Consider the following 17,903-nt stretch of genomic DNA (forward strand, 5'->3'; position numbering starts at 1 on the left):
AAATTCCAACATCGCGACATTCATAAATGTACTTGGACTTCATCAGATGGAGAAACACATATTCAAACTGATCATGTTTTAGTAGACAGAAAAGAACAGTCTAGCACAATTGATGTTCGGTCGTTCAGAAAAGTTGATTGTGATAGTAAGAGAGAGACTATCGTTGAATAAAGGAAATATTCAATATCTGAAAACAGAGGGTTTTATTTTTTATTTAATAGAGGAGAGTCAGGTGAGAGGGGAGCCAGATTGAAGTGTCGAATAGATTCTCGGCTTTAGAAGGTTCGGTGTGCACTAGTGTTCAAGACACTTGGTTGAAATTAAAGATAACATTAAAATTTCAGCAAAAGAAATATTGGAGCACGTAGAAATACGTAGCACGCATTCATGGTTCAACCAGGAATGTACTAAAGTAGCAGAGAAGAGAAAACAGAAGAAACTGCGTCTGGCAGTGACTTCTAAAACTTTAAAACTTTTAGAACAAAGAAATACGACTTTTGAAAGTTAAAATTAATTAACTTGAAGATAATAGTGAAAACAAAAACATTCGGGACATGTATAATGCATCAATGAACTTACGAAAGGTTATCAACTTCGTCCTTATATATTAAAGAAACCTAAAGGAACAGTTCTCACTCATACAAATAGCATCTTAAATAGATGGAAAGATTTCTTTGACGATTTGCTTAACACATAGCCAAAAACTAATGTGCGTGGAGAAAGTGAAATGCATGCAGCACAAGCGTATATTCCAGAACCTAACCAGACAGAAATAGAAATCGCTATTTAAAAAATAAACACACGTCTCCGGGTGTAGACGAAATTCTGGTTGACTTATTTTTAGCTGGAGGGGAAAAATTGTAGAGCAAGATACAAAAACTCATTATCTGAAACAAGGAGGAATTACCACAAGATTGAAGAGAATCAATCATTGTTCCAGTTCAGAAGAAAAACAACAAAACAGATTTAATAGTTATCGAGACATTTCTCTTTTGTCAACATCCAATAAATCCTCTTAAACATTGTATTAGCAAGATTGACTCCGTACGCAGATGAAATTATTAGAGATTATCAGAACGGATTTAGGTAAAATCGATCAAATATCGACCAGATATTTACCATTCGACTAATGCTTGAAAAGAAATGAGAGAATACATCCTGGCATATCAATTATTGACTTTAGACTCTGGTAGGAAGGAAACATTGAACAACATGCTTACAGAATTTGCAATAATGGAAAAAGGTAGATTAATTAAGATATGTTTAAATGAATCCCAATGTAAGGTTCGAGTAGAGAAATTCTTGTTCACGAGCTTTCACATTGAGAATGACCTGAAACAAGGAAATGCGTTGTCGTCATTATTATTTAACTTGGTTCTGGAGAACACGATAAGGAAAATCAAAGACAGCAATCAGGTCCTAGAGCTGAATTGTATTTGCCAGGTTATGGCGTATGCTGATGATGTAGATTTAATAAGTAATGATAGAATAATAGAAAGGAATACAGAAATCTTAATTAACGTTTGCAGGGATATAGGCTTGAAAGTAAATACAGAGAAAACTGAATAAATGGAAGTTTGTCGGGATCGTAATACTGCATTTTATTGATGCGTTAAAATACCAAATAATATTTTCTTTCGACAAAGTGGATACTTTCAAATATCTAGGATCACTATTAACAGACCAAAACCATAATCACTAAAAAATTTGATGTCAACTGAAAGCAGGGATTTCGTGCTATTATTCAGCTAAACATCTTTTGTTGTCGCTAATTCTGTTGAGGAATTTGTAGCTCAAAATATAAAATGATATTCATGCCTGTTGTGCTGTATGGTTGCGAAACATGGTAACTGAGGGAAAATCGCAGACTGAAAGTATTTGAAAACAAGATTCTTAAAGCAATATTCGAATTCCAAAATGAACGGGAATGCGGAAAGGCGGAAACTTCATAAAGAGGAACTGCATAATTTTATACCGTTTACCAAACATTGTTAGTTTCATCAAGTCTAGGAGGCTCAAATGGTCATTTTATGTAGCCAGAATGGAAGAAATTAGAAACGCTTTCGAAGTTGTAACTGGAAATCCAAATAGGAAAATGACCGTTATGAAGACCTCGGCGCAAATGGGAGGACAATATTAAAATGGTTCTTGTAGAGACTGAAATATAAAATCGAAACTGGATTTAGTTTTCTAAGGACAGAAATCAATGGACAGCTTTTATAAACGCGGCAATGAGCCTCCTGCGTCTATAGGCGTGCTATGTTAAGTTGTTGATACATTTAGCTTCTTTTTATTTGACAGAAATGTTATTACAGGAAGTAAAAAGTTTTTCTGTAGCAAAGAGGATTTCGATTCGAGGTTAGCTATTTACTTTAATACTAAAACAAATTTGGTGGTGATTTTGATATAAAATGGCACCCATACTTTCTTTCAAAGTCTCTCTCTCTCTCTCTCTCTCTCTCTCTCTCTATATATATATATATATATATATATATATATATATATATATATATATTTTCTCGTTTGTATTGGCGCCCTTTTAGTAGACTTGTCCACCGCCCTCATTAGTATCCCAGCACGGCCCTGCTTGTAACTTTCCATTCGTTGAACTATTGGAGTCTTGAAAGAATACGGGACTGTTAGAATTGATTTCAGACTTGAACTGCAGGATTTGTAGCTTGCCATTCGTTAGTATTGGCTTCTTTAGAGAATTTGGGACAGTTAGAATTCATTACATGTTTGAATTCGGGTCTTGTAGCTTTCCATTTGTTGAAGTACTGGATTTTTCAGAAGATCAGAGGCTGTTGGAATTGACTCTGTATTTGAATGACAGGATTTGTAGCTTCCCATTTGTTGACTTATTAGATTCTTTATAGAATCGGGTTACTGTTAACAGTGGCGGCGATTGGACGTTGAAAGTGGGGGGGCAAGACATCATCTGAACATTTGTATATCAGTGTTAGTTTACCTGGTTGATGCTAACACTTTGTTTGACGAAAGGTTGTATAACTAATAGGATATCCTTTTTCAGTTATAATACCATATATCGTATTTCATATTTTATAAAGTAAATTGATGAGCAACGGAAGTAGGTACTATCCCTTTGTATTGTTATACAACGAAAGTGTGAGAGGTTTGATTTCTTGCTCATGAACATCTTAAAATTCTGTCTGGAAATTTGTGTGATCTGTATTATTTAATAACAAATTTGCAAAACAAATAAATGGAAAAGATAATATTAATCACAGTAATGAATAATGAGGCTTGTTTTGCAAAGGTTACATTGAAACCGGAAAATAATGAACAACTTATTTTTAATTCCACACATGCTATTAAATGTATGTTATTACCCATAAAAAGACAGTAAATACTACGAGCGTATGCTACGACATTTAAAGAAACACTTTTGTAGCTTTCCGAAACATGTTCGTTGCCATTAGGTGCAGTTTTCACTTTCTTGGAATACATCTAAACTCAACAATACTTAGAATCATTCCAGTTATACGAAATAATTTTGAAACCTAGAATTATGTTGAATTCACTAAATTTAATTATATATACACTCGTACACCCCTAAACACACCACTTCACTCGTATATTACACTGCAAAACAATGGAAAAGGTAGAAGTTGTTTCTTATTACTCTGTTTTTATTCAATATTCCTTACTACGTATTAGAAAAAAGAAAATACGTTTTAGGAACTGTCAATTTTTATGCAGTTAAAGAATAACTTGTGAAAGACTTTTTTTTGACGAAATGTTATCTCACAATTAGTTTCAAAGCGGCTGAATAACATTGTAAGTAAGAAATGAAAGTACGTTGCAATTATTGCGCTCCAATAGGTTAAATTTTGGACCATTTTCCATGGCCATTAAAACTCAATTCCTGTAGCTTTCTTAACACCACGAGAAGAGAAATAACCAATACGTACTCTCGCAATGCCAAATATATGGCATCTTTCTTTTCTATGAACCAGTAGTATATACAATAACTTCACATTTCCAAATGAAACTATATACATCAATGGGTCACTTCAGAAAAGTGGGGGGGGGCAACTGCCCCCCTTTGCCCCCCCTAATCGCCGCCCATGACTGTTAATATTGATCCCATACATGAACTGCGGAATTCTTAGCTTTCCAATCGTTAAAGTATTGGATTCTTTAGAGAATCGGGGACTGTTAAAATTGGCAACGGCGGAATTTGTGGTTTTCCATTTGTTGAAGTATTGGGCTTTTCAGAGAATCGGAGGCGTTATAATTGATTGCATATTTGATTTGTGGGATTTGTTGCTTTTCAATCGTTGAAGTTTTAGATGTATCTTCAATGTAATTTTCCTAAACGTAACATTTTTAATACTATTTACTTCTGGGAGACCAATATGACGTGTACGAAACGTCTATACGTGCTGAAAGAACGCCATTTCGCACAACGTGAGTTAGATAGCATTGTCTTAATGCTTCAGTATGATGATGCATCACTGTATTGTCATCGTGAAGTTTGGGACTACCTCTATGATTGACTATCTCAATAACTGAATGCCATGCAGTTGCAGTGTAACGTTAGCTATCATGGCCTCCAGATATCAGAGCATCCAGCATCTTGTTATGGCATTTCATCAATGCTTATTGTGTTTCGCACCACCACTTGCTGTGATACTGTATGATCTGCGTGCGGATAACTTCAGGCGTCAGAAAAATCTGATTCCGGAATCCTAGAATTTAACATTTCGTTCAGCACGGAGACTGTATCAGACATGGACCTTCAGCTTAACGAGATATCCGAACCACATGAGAATGTATCATTGAACTTATAGTAAAAACGAAAAAAAAAAAAGTTTACTTTTAAAGTGAATAACATATTTACCTTGCTTTTAGCTAAAATGGAATAGTTCACCATTGAGATCGACAACATCATGTAGAGTTACCCTGTACCTCTGGCAGAGGCGGATCCAGGGGGAGGCGATCGGGGCGATCGCCCCCCCCAGAAAAGGAACCTTTTTTTATTTTATATATAAATAAAACCCATCCCCGAGTTTGACGCTCTTACAAGTAGCTCTAAGTACCAGCATTATAACCCACCGTCCCTGGATCCGCCCCTGACCTCTGGTGTCAGATAACATTCTCATGCTTCATCAATCATTTACGTGTTAAACAGTGCCGTACCGTGGAAAATCAGCGCCCGGGACGAAAGTATACGACGGCGCCCCCATACATATATTCCAAGTATTTTTTTCCTTTCTTTCCTTCCTTTCCCTTTTTCTCCCATTTTTTTCGCCGCCTTACTTCTGCGCCCGGGGCCGTCGCCCCGCTCGCCCCCCACGGTACAGCCCTGGGGTTAAACAAGTACAATTTTATTGAGAAAGTGTACAAGTGTATGTTGAGTTAGGCAGTTTGCGGACCCAGCCTCCCCCACTCCCGTGGGTGCGCTCCTGGAAAGACGGATATATATTCTAAGTATTAAAAAGAAAACATGCAAACATACAAAAACTCGTTGACAACGACGTAAAATGGAATTTCAAGTTCAAGTCATGAGTATTATATTTACACATTTTTTTAAAAAAAATGCTATATACGTGCTTCTCGCATGAAAAAACATGCTTATCTCTGAGTGATCGGAGCAACGTGTGCTAAGTACGTACCTCTCAAAAAATCATAAAAGTTTTAAAACCCATTACATTCCTCATTTGATTGTTAGTAATATTTTAAGACGAAATAGCGTGTGCGCTTCTTTTGCATATGCACAACGAAATATGTTGCGACCTTGTTAACAGACTTTTCTGCACAAAAAATGAAATTCAGAAGCAAAAATAAAGAATAATTATATCTACAGATTTCAGTTGAAAAATATGATAATAATGTTCATTATAAACAAACATGAAACAAAATTATTTAAGTTGAACATTAAACTTATGGATTTTCACCACGCTCTCACGACTTTCTGACTTTCAAATTATATGATAATATACAAAGGTCAAGTCATATACTACGACTATGTTCTTGCCTGTTGTCAAAACCAAAATCGCCACTTTTACAAGCAAGTTTTGCTTAAAACGGTAACAGTGTCAGTCGTTAGTGTTATGTATGTCGTTAGTTGTTTACTGTTATAAACATCAGTAGCGGAAGTGTAGTCTGCAGAAGCAGCGGTTGCAAAATCAAAGTTATGTGCATACTCGCGAGTGTTCCTCCTCCCCCAACGTTCTTGAGTCTTATCCAAATAATATTCAGGAAATATCAAGAGAAAAGTCTCTTCAAGCTCTATTTGCACAGTTATTGATTTAAGTACATTCTTTTATATTGATTTAATATATAGACTGTTTCCTTCTTTTTTTTTTTTCAAATAAAATGAACAATCAATGTTAATTTACGTTTATACACTATTTGTATATGAAACTTCTATACCGATGCTATGAACAAGAGAGAAATAGAATATAATGCATGTGCTGCAAGACATGAATGATGGCTTATGGAAAAAGAATAAAAAAAGAAAATTGCATACACTCATGCACGCCGTTAGTAAACAAAATTATTTAATTGAATAAACTATCGTATTTAAAATGGAAGTTCATTTTTGATTCTTTTCCAGTTGTAAATTTTTTCTATTACCTTCTGATTGAAATCTGAAATACTGTTCACCAAGTTTCTCTGAATAGAAAGCATCGCTACCGAAGATATTTCCCACTTTATTTTCTTTAAGGTAGAGAAGCATCTCTCTCTCTCTCAATCTCTCTCTCTCTATCTATCTATCTCCCCGACAATTGGCATTTTGTTAGCATGAATATATCCAAAATCGAATTTTTAGTGACCACGTATTCTTGTCTGCTGCTTTACTGTAAAGAAACATGAAATCTAAATATTTTTCTTATGAAAATGAAAAATAATAATGGAATTTTTATCGTTCCACGCTTATGCTCTTTAGGCTAAAAAAGAGAGATGATTATTTGAAGTGAAGGATTGTAAGATTAATCTTAGTGCTCTCTTACCGGAAATCGGAACATGGAACCATATGCACCAAAGGCACACGACCTAGGCATTAGACTAATTATAGGGTTTTTGTCCTTCGAGGCATCATTTACTAAATATTAATATTTGGAGCGATTAGACGGGTTTCAATCAATGGGAATTACCGTGAATTGGAAAATTATTAAATTTAGTGCTAAAAATGCCCTGAATATAGGAATTTATCTTTTGCAAGTGGTAGGTGTATATTTCAAGTAGGAAAAAAGAACGAACCGCGATTGTAAGCATTAGAAATTTCTGCTGTTCATTTGACTTGTTTTGATTTATTATTCATTCTATAGGCTACATCATATTACATGTATGTTTGACTTTCGAGTCTTCCATACTTCAGTTCTTAATTGTAATGATGTTTTAAATCGGAGAATTTTTGTGGAAAGAATAACAAACCGATTAAACATAATAAGAATATGTAATGTATAATTCTACACATAATAATGTTATTATTCTTTCTCTGTCGCAAATTATTTCCTAGGCTATACGTTACTTGAAGTCCCAGGTTCGATCCCAACTCGTATCAAGTGGACTTTGTGGCAGACAAATATCGTTCTTGGATTTTCTCGGACATCCCCGTTCCCCCCCCCCTCTCTCTCTCTCATCTTTCCACTATTTCATTCATTCTCATCCTCGCCGTTTACTTTAGCCTAACCATGGAACATAAAACTTAAAGGTTTAATGAAAAACATTGATAAGAATTAATATTTTAAATTACTGAACTAGGCGAAATGGATAGGAGTTTCATATAATTTAAGTCTATTACAGTTTTGTGCATTGTTTGCTTCATTTGTACTTCAACTTTTCATTAGACGTACCTCCTATAAAGGTAACCAAGAAACTTCTGTCGCTTTTATGGAGGTCTGTGTTTAATTGGCCCTCACACCATGAGTTGAATGCGAATAGAGATAAGGCGAAGGTTAGTTGTTGGCGTGGGTATACCCAACATACTACCTGGTTGCGGCAGTTCAGTTACACCGTGAACTTGCGTAAGGACAAAGTGAACATGGGACCTCCACATAAGGCGTGTATACAGGACAAGTTCAAACTGGGATGAAAGGCCGTTGCAGCGGGGCGGAAGATGTGGCAGGCCTCTGGTAAGGATGTTGTGACTACGCGGACAGTGCAGCGGTAGTTTAACACGTTTACGGACGGTGACAAAACACTCCAAGAATCACCACTTGTCGGAAGGCCAAAACATGTACAAAATGAAGATCTTCAGCCAGAAATTAAGGCGAACAGTGGCCAGACATGTGAGGAACTGGGACTATGTGTAGAGAAACCATTCGGCAGCACCTCCATCAACTTAGGAAGCACTACAAGTTGTGTCTTACATGATCTGACTCCGGGCCAGAAGGCAACGCGAACAGTTACCTGTGTTTTTTTGTTGTCTCGTCTGAGGAAGGAGCCATTTCTGGACAGGATGTTGATATGTGATGAGAAATGGGTCCTGTACGAAGCTCCGCCATCAACGAAAACGCATCGTACAATTATCACTCGTTTCAGGAAACATTGCTTGCAGCGCAGGGAATGCAATCGCTCAACATTTGATAGTGTTTATATAATACACTAAGTGAGTTAAAAATTAGACAGCTAATTATATAATACCTTTTGAGGTGTCCTCTAAATGGTAGAACTGTCTTGACTTCTTGATTTGTCGTGGTTACGATGCTTCAGGTTTCCGGTGTCAGGCTTGAGAAATACTATACTATGCAGGCGTGATAGTGTCCGTCAATTCCAGCAAATTGGCTGGTGAAGGATATCGAGTTTAAATAGCCTGCTCTATTACATCCCATACATGCTCAATAAGGTTGAGACCAAGGGATGAGGTAGACTTGGGAGCAATGTAAACTCATTAGCATGTTTGTCGAACTACTCTAACATGACACCAGCTATGTGGTATGGAACATTTTTCTTGTGGAGAAAGTTGTTTCTCACTAGAAATGCTAGTTGTGTGAAGGAGTATACGTTGTTGACCAACACATTGAAAATAGTCCTTGGCCTTTGTATGTTCATCACTACATGGTCGTCATGTAGGGGGGTACGTCGTCTGCAACCAGTGTACGATACGCCTTGGCCGCCATGGTGCCTTGCACGAACTCAATTAGATCTATGGATGCCCACGTGAGTATTCCCATAGGCCCAGTACAAATTGAGTCTACGCCAGCTTGTCTCCGTCCCGCAGTACAGGTGTTAAGAAGCTGTTCCCGTGGAAGACAAGGGATTCACATCCTTCCATCGACATGACGATGAAGGTATCGGGATTCATCAGACCGTGCAATGCTCTGCCTCAGCGCCAAGATCCAGTGGCGATGGTTACGTGCCCATTTCAGTCGCAGTTGCCAATGTTGTAATGTTAACATTGGCACATGGATGGGTCGTCGACTTCGGAGGTCCATCGTTAGAAGTGTTCGGAATACTATGTGTTCAGACACACTTGTACTCATCCTAGCATTAAAGTCTGATGTTAGTTCCGCCACAATTCGCCGCCTGTGCTGTTTTACCAGTCTGCCCAGCCTATGATGTCCGACATCTGTCATGAACCCCTCGACGTTTGGACGTCGTTTCACTTCGGTTTCGTCATTTGTTGAAGACACTCACCACAACATTCCTCGAACACCCGACAAGTGGTGCAGTTTCCGAAATGCTCGTGCCGAGCTTCCGGGTCATTACAATCTGCTGTCGTTCAAACTCAGATAGATCGCGGGCCTTCCCATTCTACACACCGCTAGCATTCTCACTGATACTACATGCGTCGTACGTGTGTGTGACTAGCAGGCATTCCTCGTCAGATGACGCTGCTATCGCCTGGACGGGTTTATATACAGTAGATAATAGGTAGGTGGCCATAATGTTCTGGCTGATCTGTGTATAATGCTGACTAAGAACACAACTGAGTTACCAAGGAGATTTGCGTCGCTACTGGGCCCACTTTTCACTCACTAGGTGTCTCAAGTTCTTTATCCACTCACAAGTAAACCTTACGTTTGGGTGAATCGAGTTGCTGACTGAGACACATATGAGAAAGTAGTACTAAATGTGGTCAGTATTTCAGTGAAGTTGTAGGTGCGAAGCTCCAGGGGTTTAGGAGATACAGCTACCAGAACATCACATGGAAGAACAGAATAGTCTTCATACAGTTGGAGGTAAAAGCCCTGTAAGACATCGTGTAACGACAAAAGGTGAATAACAAATATATGGGTACATATTAGGACTAGGGAGAAGTCATATAGTAAGGGTATACCTGACGACGGCCATCTTGAAATCCGCCATTTTGAATTAAGGTTAAGTTTTTAAAATAGGAATAGGGTCATGTGATACATGATTTAAGGTGCAAGTTTAATCAGAAGAACAATGGTGACGTTAATTTTGATTTACGCGCAATTGGTAAAACGTTACAGGGAAATTAAATATTGTTGCAGCGAGAAATAGATGTGAACAGGATACAAGAAAAACAACGAAATGGTGTGCAAGTACAGCATCAAACAACTAACATTGTAACGCCACCATTGTATTTCTGATTAACTTCTAGCCCGAAGTCATCTATTGCATTACTCTATTCCCATTTAATTTTGTGCTGGTTAATGATAAAGCAAAAATGGTTATACCGCTGAATTTCAGGTAAAATTTGCTATTAAAAAGATGTCAGTTATGCGTTTTGTTAAAAACTTTTGTCTCATTCAAAATGGTGGATTTGAACATGGCCGCTCTTACCATATACCTAATATTTATCCACCTGCTTTTTATTTAATTATTATCATTAACACAAAATTTACAAGGTGGGGTAAAGGACTAATACATATGCTGCAACAATATTTAATTTCCCTGTAACTTTTTACCAATTGCGCGTAAATCAAAATTAACGTCACCATTGTTCTTCTGATTAAATTTACGTCTTAAATCATGTATCACATGACCCTATTCCTATTTTAAAAACTTAACCTTAATTCAAAATGGCGGATTTCAAGATGACCGCTGTCAGGTATATCCTTACTGTATGACTTCTCCCTAGTCCTAATATGTACACATATATTTGTTATTCACCTTTTGTCGTTACAAGAGGTCTTACAGGGCTTTTACCTTCAACTGTATGAAGACTATTCTGTACTTCCATGTGATGTTCTGGTAGCTGTATCTCCTAAACCCCTGGAGCTTCGCACCTACAACTTCACTGAAATACTGACCACATTTAGTACTACTTTCTCATATGTGTCTCAGTCAGCAACTCGATTCACCCAAACGTAAGGTTTACTTGTCAGTGCATGGATATTCAGTACGGATGCGGATGCAGAATGCATTCTATAAATGAGGACTAAATAAATTAGGGTGTAATATTTATAATTTCATCCAAATTGAATGGCACAAGATAGGTGTTCTTTTGGTATACGACAATAAACTAATTGGTTTCTTAAGATACAAAGATATTAAATGATCGCCATTCAAAATAATACGTCACGTATACATTGCGTGAAAGAATTTGGTGTGGCGTGATCTTTTCTGATTAATATTGAAACCGGAAATGGTAGTAAGTTTCTATATCTTCCGGTTTAAGAAGAGAAGTTAGAATATAGATGGGAGTAGATGGGAAAAGCGGAAGCGGCGGTTAGAATTGATCCATTAAAAAAAAAAAAAACGCTTCTCGATACTTTTTGTCGTTTGTACTCAACGTACACTCATGTCCAAAATGATTGTCGCATATCTACAATTGTCTTCCTGTAAGAATATAATTTGATAATGATTTTGCAGGGTACTTTTAATACTGATACTATGAGTATAATCGGGAAATCTATACTTGTGGTAAATTTCATAGAAAAAGAATTATAAATACGAAAATTAGAATGAGTAAAACAAAATGTTGCTAAATGGACAAGAAAGTTTTATTTTAGTTTTATTGTTCTTATTTACTGTTCTTTTGAGATGAAATTTGTCACATACATGTCTTTACCGACTATACACATACTAACATTATTAGAAATACCGAGCGAATTTGTTATCAAATTATATTCATACAACAACATATTTATGGACATATGACAATTATTTTGGACATTAGTGTACATCAATATTGAAACTGGAAGTTCAGGTAGACCTTTATCCTTCCAGTTTTTTTTTTTTTTTTTTTTTTTTTTTTTTTTTTAGATATTTAAGGATGGAGATTAAATATATTCTTGGATGGGAAGTTTAATCGGTTATTGCTAGTACTATTTTTGCTCTATAGTGATCAGCGTAAAAACCGGAAGTAGTTGCTTTCTACTTTCTCCAGTCTCTCTACTTTTAACTCTTAACATCCTGGCCAAAATTCATGGTAACCCATGAAACAGCTTTTGAGATTTTTTATCTCCCGGCCGGCCGGACACACAAATAGAGCAAATCTCAATACATAAAAGAATATTGATGAACCAATCTCCTTGAAAGTTGACACTGCACTATATCTTTACATAAATTATAATGATTTATTATAAATTATAATAAATTTATTGTATTCAAATTAACATAATTAAAAATCTTTGTTAAGGGAAGTACTTAATATATGTAATATACAGATTAATTACATAAATATATCTGAAACTTTGGTTTTGTTTCAGGGAATATGATAATAGAGGCCAACTTAGTATTAGCAAATGTAATATGTATAGTTTTAACGCAGTTTCTTCTACACCAGATGTCACTAGCATAGACAGCAACAACGAAACTGAAGTTGTAAGTAAGTACAGTTTATTATTATTGACTGTAAGAATTGTATTACTGTACATGAGTCACTAAGAGATTTTTAAATTCTGCTGAAATGTTTCTATTTTTGGAAGAGTGAATTAAGAATATTTCTACATTTAGTAATCCATTAATGATAATAAAACTAAGGAAGTTAAGCGTGTTTAGCAGTCGTTCAGTTACTTCATCATATTTTTCGATAGATTTCTTAAAAAACAAAGAATATTATTCAAGTTCCTTTACGTAATTTTCTAGTGATTACAGACTGGTAGTGATAACTGTGTATTGTTTGCAAAGCATGTATGTATTTTGTCACTATTTAATTGCCTCTTTTTTTCCATCTCTCCTTCCTGACACTTCCTCACGAAAGAATAAAAAGAAAGTTGAACGTATCGCTGCTAAATGGAGAAATCCATAACTGTTTGGAAAGTAGCATGCTTTCCATATTAAAAAATAGAAGCCAATGAGGCCAACCCTTGGGGAAAACCCCATATAGTGGGATTTTTTTTACTATGATTTCTCCCAATGACATGCAGGGAATTTTCGTAAAAATTGGCAGGATTTATGGGATTTTTTTTTATATATATATATAGGGCTATCTATTCCATTCACAGCGACAAAATTGCCTATGGGCGAGGAGGAGACAAATAAGTCTTCAATAAACCTGAAACTAATGCTAGGGACCGCGGTGGCACGGTTGTAGAGCGTTTACCTCTGGTACATGGGGTCCCTGGTTCAATCCCAGCTCGCGCCAGGTGAACTTTGTGGTGAACAAACACTGCGTGCGTGAGTGTCCTCGCGGTTCTCCCACTTTCTTCATTCCACCATTTCGTTCATTTCTTATCATCACCGTCTCCTATAGCCTACCCCGGCATAACAGTGGAACGAAAAAGTCAACGATTTCATTTCATTTTTTAAAAAAATTAATGCTAATTGTCCCATTTTGTTACTATAAAATGTTAAAGTGATTTATGCACTGACTTGTGAATCTAAAAAAAAAAAAAAAAAAAAAAAAAAGTGCCAAGGAACGTTAATTTTACTCTAGTGGTAAAAATAAAAGAGAAAGGAAATTAAAAATAGAATTAAAGGAAGAAAATAAAGCAAAAAAAAAAAAAACGTCCAATTTCCAAATTGTTCCATACGAAAAGAGTAAAGAATGAAGTTTATCTAGTTTTATTGGGCCTTATGCAGAGTCGTAATGACGCGTAATTAGTTACATACTAAAGCGTTCGACTAACATATGTTTCCTGCAGGTAGCCAGGCGTTTAGTATGATGCTAATTATATGTCAAAACGACTCTGCATAAGACGGATTACGTTTAGTAGAAGATTATGGCACAAAAGCGTGTTGGAACTATGTACTCACAACAAAATGTATTTAGAAATTCTTGCCTCTCGAGATGGGATTTTAAATTTTTCAGGTTGGCATCTCTGATAGAAGTACCCTGCAATATGTCCATGTTCGTACACTCATTCATAGTGCTCATGCAAGGATAAACATAAAACACACTCTTCTTTGTAGTTTTAAAAATTATCATTATTAAGTAGTTAATATGAATTCCTGAGAGATCCTCAATGTTGTCTAACAACTGGAAATCAGCCTTATTTTGATCACGGTACTCGGTTTTGTACTGTTAGTACGCTGGTTAAACTGCACGAAAGCGATTTTGTTTGGTGATAGTTAACTAGAGGGATTCTCTCGACAGGACTACCTCGAGAGAGTAATACTCCCGGAAGTAGGAACTAAATTCAAGGTTCTGATTGGTTGGCGTTATCCGTTTCTTGCTACTTAGCATACATATAGCAGAAACTAAACGCTTGCTGCTGTCGGTCCTCGTGGCTAGGCGTGTGCCCTCCTTGCTGGTCTAGTAGCTATCACGTGCGCCTGTGGTGTACGGGGTCCCGGATTCCAGTCCCGATGGGAGAGCCTTTCTGTTTTAACTGTCTTCGATGTTTCTGTGTTCGTATCCCTGTTGTTCTAGGAGATTGGAAAAGCAGGTTAATTGAGTAAAACAAGTAAAATTAGTAATAAATAGTTCAAGTAAGTTAAAAAAAGCGTGCCAGCCCTAGTAAAAAGTAGTAACGAAAATCGCTTTTTGGCGTGGCTTTAAGCCCGGCCCATGAAAAGTTTTTTTTAAATTTTTTTTTCTAAATTTTCATAACATCTTTTCATTAAAATAAAATCAAAATAATACTCAAAAAAGTGACTTACTTTTGTGCAAATAAGTAGTAGAGTAGTAGTAGTAGCAGTAGTAGTAGTAGTAGTGGTAGTAGTAGTAGGAACGGGTTAGAAGCCCCGCAGGGCTCGTTTCGTTCCAACTTGACTCCATGATATAAGTTTTGTGACGTACTTAAAACAACTAGCTAAGCTAGCGCTAAAAAACTCACAAGAGAATTACTCTCCCGGGAGGATCGTCTCTCGACCGAGTTCATTAATTGGAGCCAATACGTTAACATCATAACGAGAAACGACAACTTTAACGTGGCTATCCACATCAGAGTTGGGCAAAATCAATTGAAATCAATTGCAATTGATCAATCAATTGAAAGTAATTGCTCTGAAAATCAATTGCAATTGATTTCAATTGCAATTGATTTCAATTTGTAATTGACAATTAATTTCAATTGCAATTGAATTCAATCATAAAATTTGCAATTAAATTTTCGTCAATTGTTAATTGTTAATTGGTCACCAGGCAATTGAAACTTTTAATTGTTAATTGTCAATTGCAAAGGGTGCAATTGAAACATTCAATTGTTAATTGCAATTGACAATTGAAACTTGTAATTGTTAATTGTAATTGTTAATTGCAATTGAAATCAGCAATTAGAATTGAAGATAAGAAGATGTGTGTATATTGTATTGTCCACTTGTTACTGTTTTACATATTTCAAATAAGGTACTTATAAGAAATGCTGGATACCTACCATCCCTTTCCCCCCCTGGGAAGAAAGCCGTGAAACTAAGTATTTTTTTAAATATATTATGTTTAGGTTCTATCCCCCTTGAAAGAACTCTATATGCCCGTCATGCATACAATAGGAATGAGCACGAGCGAGTTTTCTTTAAAACTCGACTCGACTCGAAGCAGACATCTTTGAGTTCGACTCGAGATCTCAGCTCGAAAAATTTCCCCCAACTCGACTCGAATTCGGATCGAGTTTCCAGTCGAGTCGAGCCAAATCGAGCTAAATCCTTTGTGTAGTTCCAAGTACTACTATCTTCAAGTATCCTACATGGTCAAAATAATTATCAATGATACCACTATTACTACTATAACTATTATTATTATAACACCGTGTACATGTATAAACGTGGAATATTGGCGGTTTGTATCGGAATACTAAAAATTAGTTAACTGTCGATCTCGGTAGTCAAGAAATCTTCAGGAGGCAAGGACATCGATCACGAGGTTCTTGGTTTCAGTTCAGGAGGAGCAAGTATTCGGGCTCGAGCCAAAAATTGTTAGAAGTTATGGGACTCCAGCCAAACATGTTTAAAACTGCTCAACCCGGGTTTAGGGTTGTCAACGACTCAAGCGGCTCGCTCACAGCGCATTCACTTATCGAGCCGAACCGAGAAGTGAGCCCAGCCAACAGCTCATCCAACCGAACCAGCTCGAGCCGAAGGCTCACACGAGCCGAACCGAACCGAGCTGATTGCTTACCCCAACCGAGCCGGTTCGAGTAATTGGCTTAGTTAAGCTAACTCGAACCCAGTCTATGGACTCGTTTCAACGGAGCTGGTTCGAGCCATTGGCTCCAATCGACCCGAGTCGATAACTCGTCTTTACCGAGCCGGCTCAAGCCATTGGCTCAATTGAGCCCAGTCGATGGGTAATCCCAACCAAGCCAGCTCAAGCTGTACGCTCAGTTGAACCGAGCTGGGCCGGTTGACATCATCACTATTCCGGTTGGGCTTCTACTTTGGCTAAAAAATTGGACCGTGCAGTTCTCAGCCTTGATGGTAAGAACTACAAAAAATGATATGAAATCTTTAGTTTTACGTCCCACGCTTATGCCGGTTAGGCTAAAGGAGACGGTGATGATGGGAAATGAATGAAATGAAGAAAGTGGGAGGAAACGGGAGAACCCCGAGAAAATCCACGAGCACGGTGTTTGTCCACCACAAAGTCCAAACTGCGCGAGCTGGGTTCGAACCAGGGACCTCAAGCACCGGAGGTGAACGCTCTACCACTGACCCACCGCGCCTCCTGGTAAGAACTACAGTATATACTTATATTGGTGCTCACGGCGTCATTAACTTGTTCCACCACCAACGAATTTCGAGGTACTTTGTTTTGCATCTTTTGTGCGTGTTTTGTGTCGCTTTGTGCGCCTATTCCCACATTTTGTGCATCACCGGAAGTGGGTCAAAATAGGCCTACAAATATGCGGAACAAATTATTGCTCTTCCGCCACCAACGAATTTCGAGTTCGTTTCCTTCACATCGTTTTGTGCCGTTTTGTACGTCTACTTTCCTTTTGTGCGTCATGCGAAGTGGGGTAAAATGAGTCCCCAAGGTGGGACGAAAATGACCAAGAGTTCCGCCACTATTAAATCTCGAGGTCGTTAATTTCACATCGCGTACTTTTTGTGCGTCTATTTCGATGTTTTATGCGTCACTGGAAGACGGTCAAAATGGGCCTCAAAGGTGGGACGAAATTGACCCACTGCGACGCCACTACCGAATTTTGAGGTTCTTCCTTTCGCATCGACTAGTGAATGTGTCGTGCCGTTTCGTGCCCTTATTTCCACGTTTTGTGCGTCACCGGAAGTGGGTCAAAATGGGCTTCCAAGATGGGACGAAAATGACCAAGAGTACCGCTACTATCAAATTTCGAGGTCGTTAATTTCACACCGCGTACTCTTTTGATCGCCTATTTCGACGTTTTGTGCGTCACTGGAAGACGGTCAAAATGGCCTCGAAGGTGGGACGAAAATGACCCACTTCTCCGCCACTACCGAATTTCGAGGTCCTTCCTTTTGCATCGACTACTCGACTACTGAATTTTCGTGCTGTTTTGTGCCCCCATTTCCACGTTTTGTGCGTCACCAGAAGTGGGTCAAAATGGGCTTCCAAGATGGGACGAAATGACCCACTGTTCCGCCACTATCGAATTTCGAGGTCGTTAATTTCACATCGCGTACCCTTTTGTGCGCGTATTTCCACGTTTTGCGCGTCA

At 37.6% G+C, this 17,903-nt stretch overlaps 1 protein-coding gene across 1 annotated transcript in view; it reads left to right on the forward strand.

Moving 5' to 3' along the window:
• The window catches only part of LOC145681015 (carcinine transporter-like), a gene marked incomplete at its 3' end in the record, with an annotated part of 124,904 nt that overhangs the window by 63,099 nt on the left and 43,902 nt on the right, over window positions 1-17,903 (forward strand). The window contains exon 3 of the mRNA XM_081752335.1: window positions 12,594-12,712. Coding sequence (XP_081608461.1) covers window positions 12,594-12,712 — 119 coding nt within the window. The remainder of the gene's footprint in view (window positions 1-12,593; window positions 12,713-17,903) is intronic.

This window comes from Thermobia domestica, chromosome 1 (assembly GCF_964235325.1).
Source record: "Thermobia domestica chromosome 1, izTheDome1.hap1.1, whole genome shotgun sequence".
Taxonomy (NCBI): domain Eukaryota; kingdom Metazoa; phylum Arthropoda; class Insecta; order Zygentoma; family Lepismatidae; genus Thermobia; species Thermobia domestica.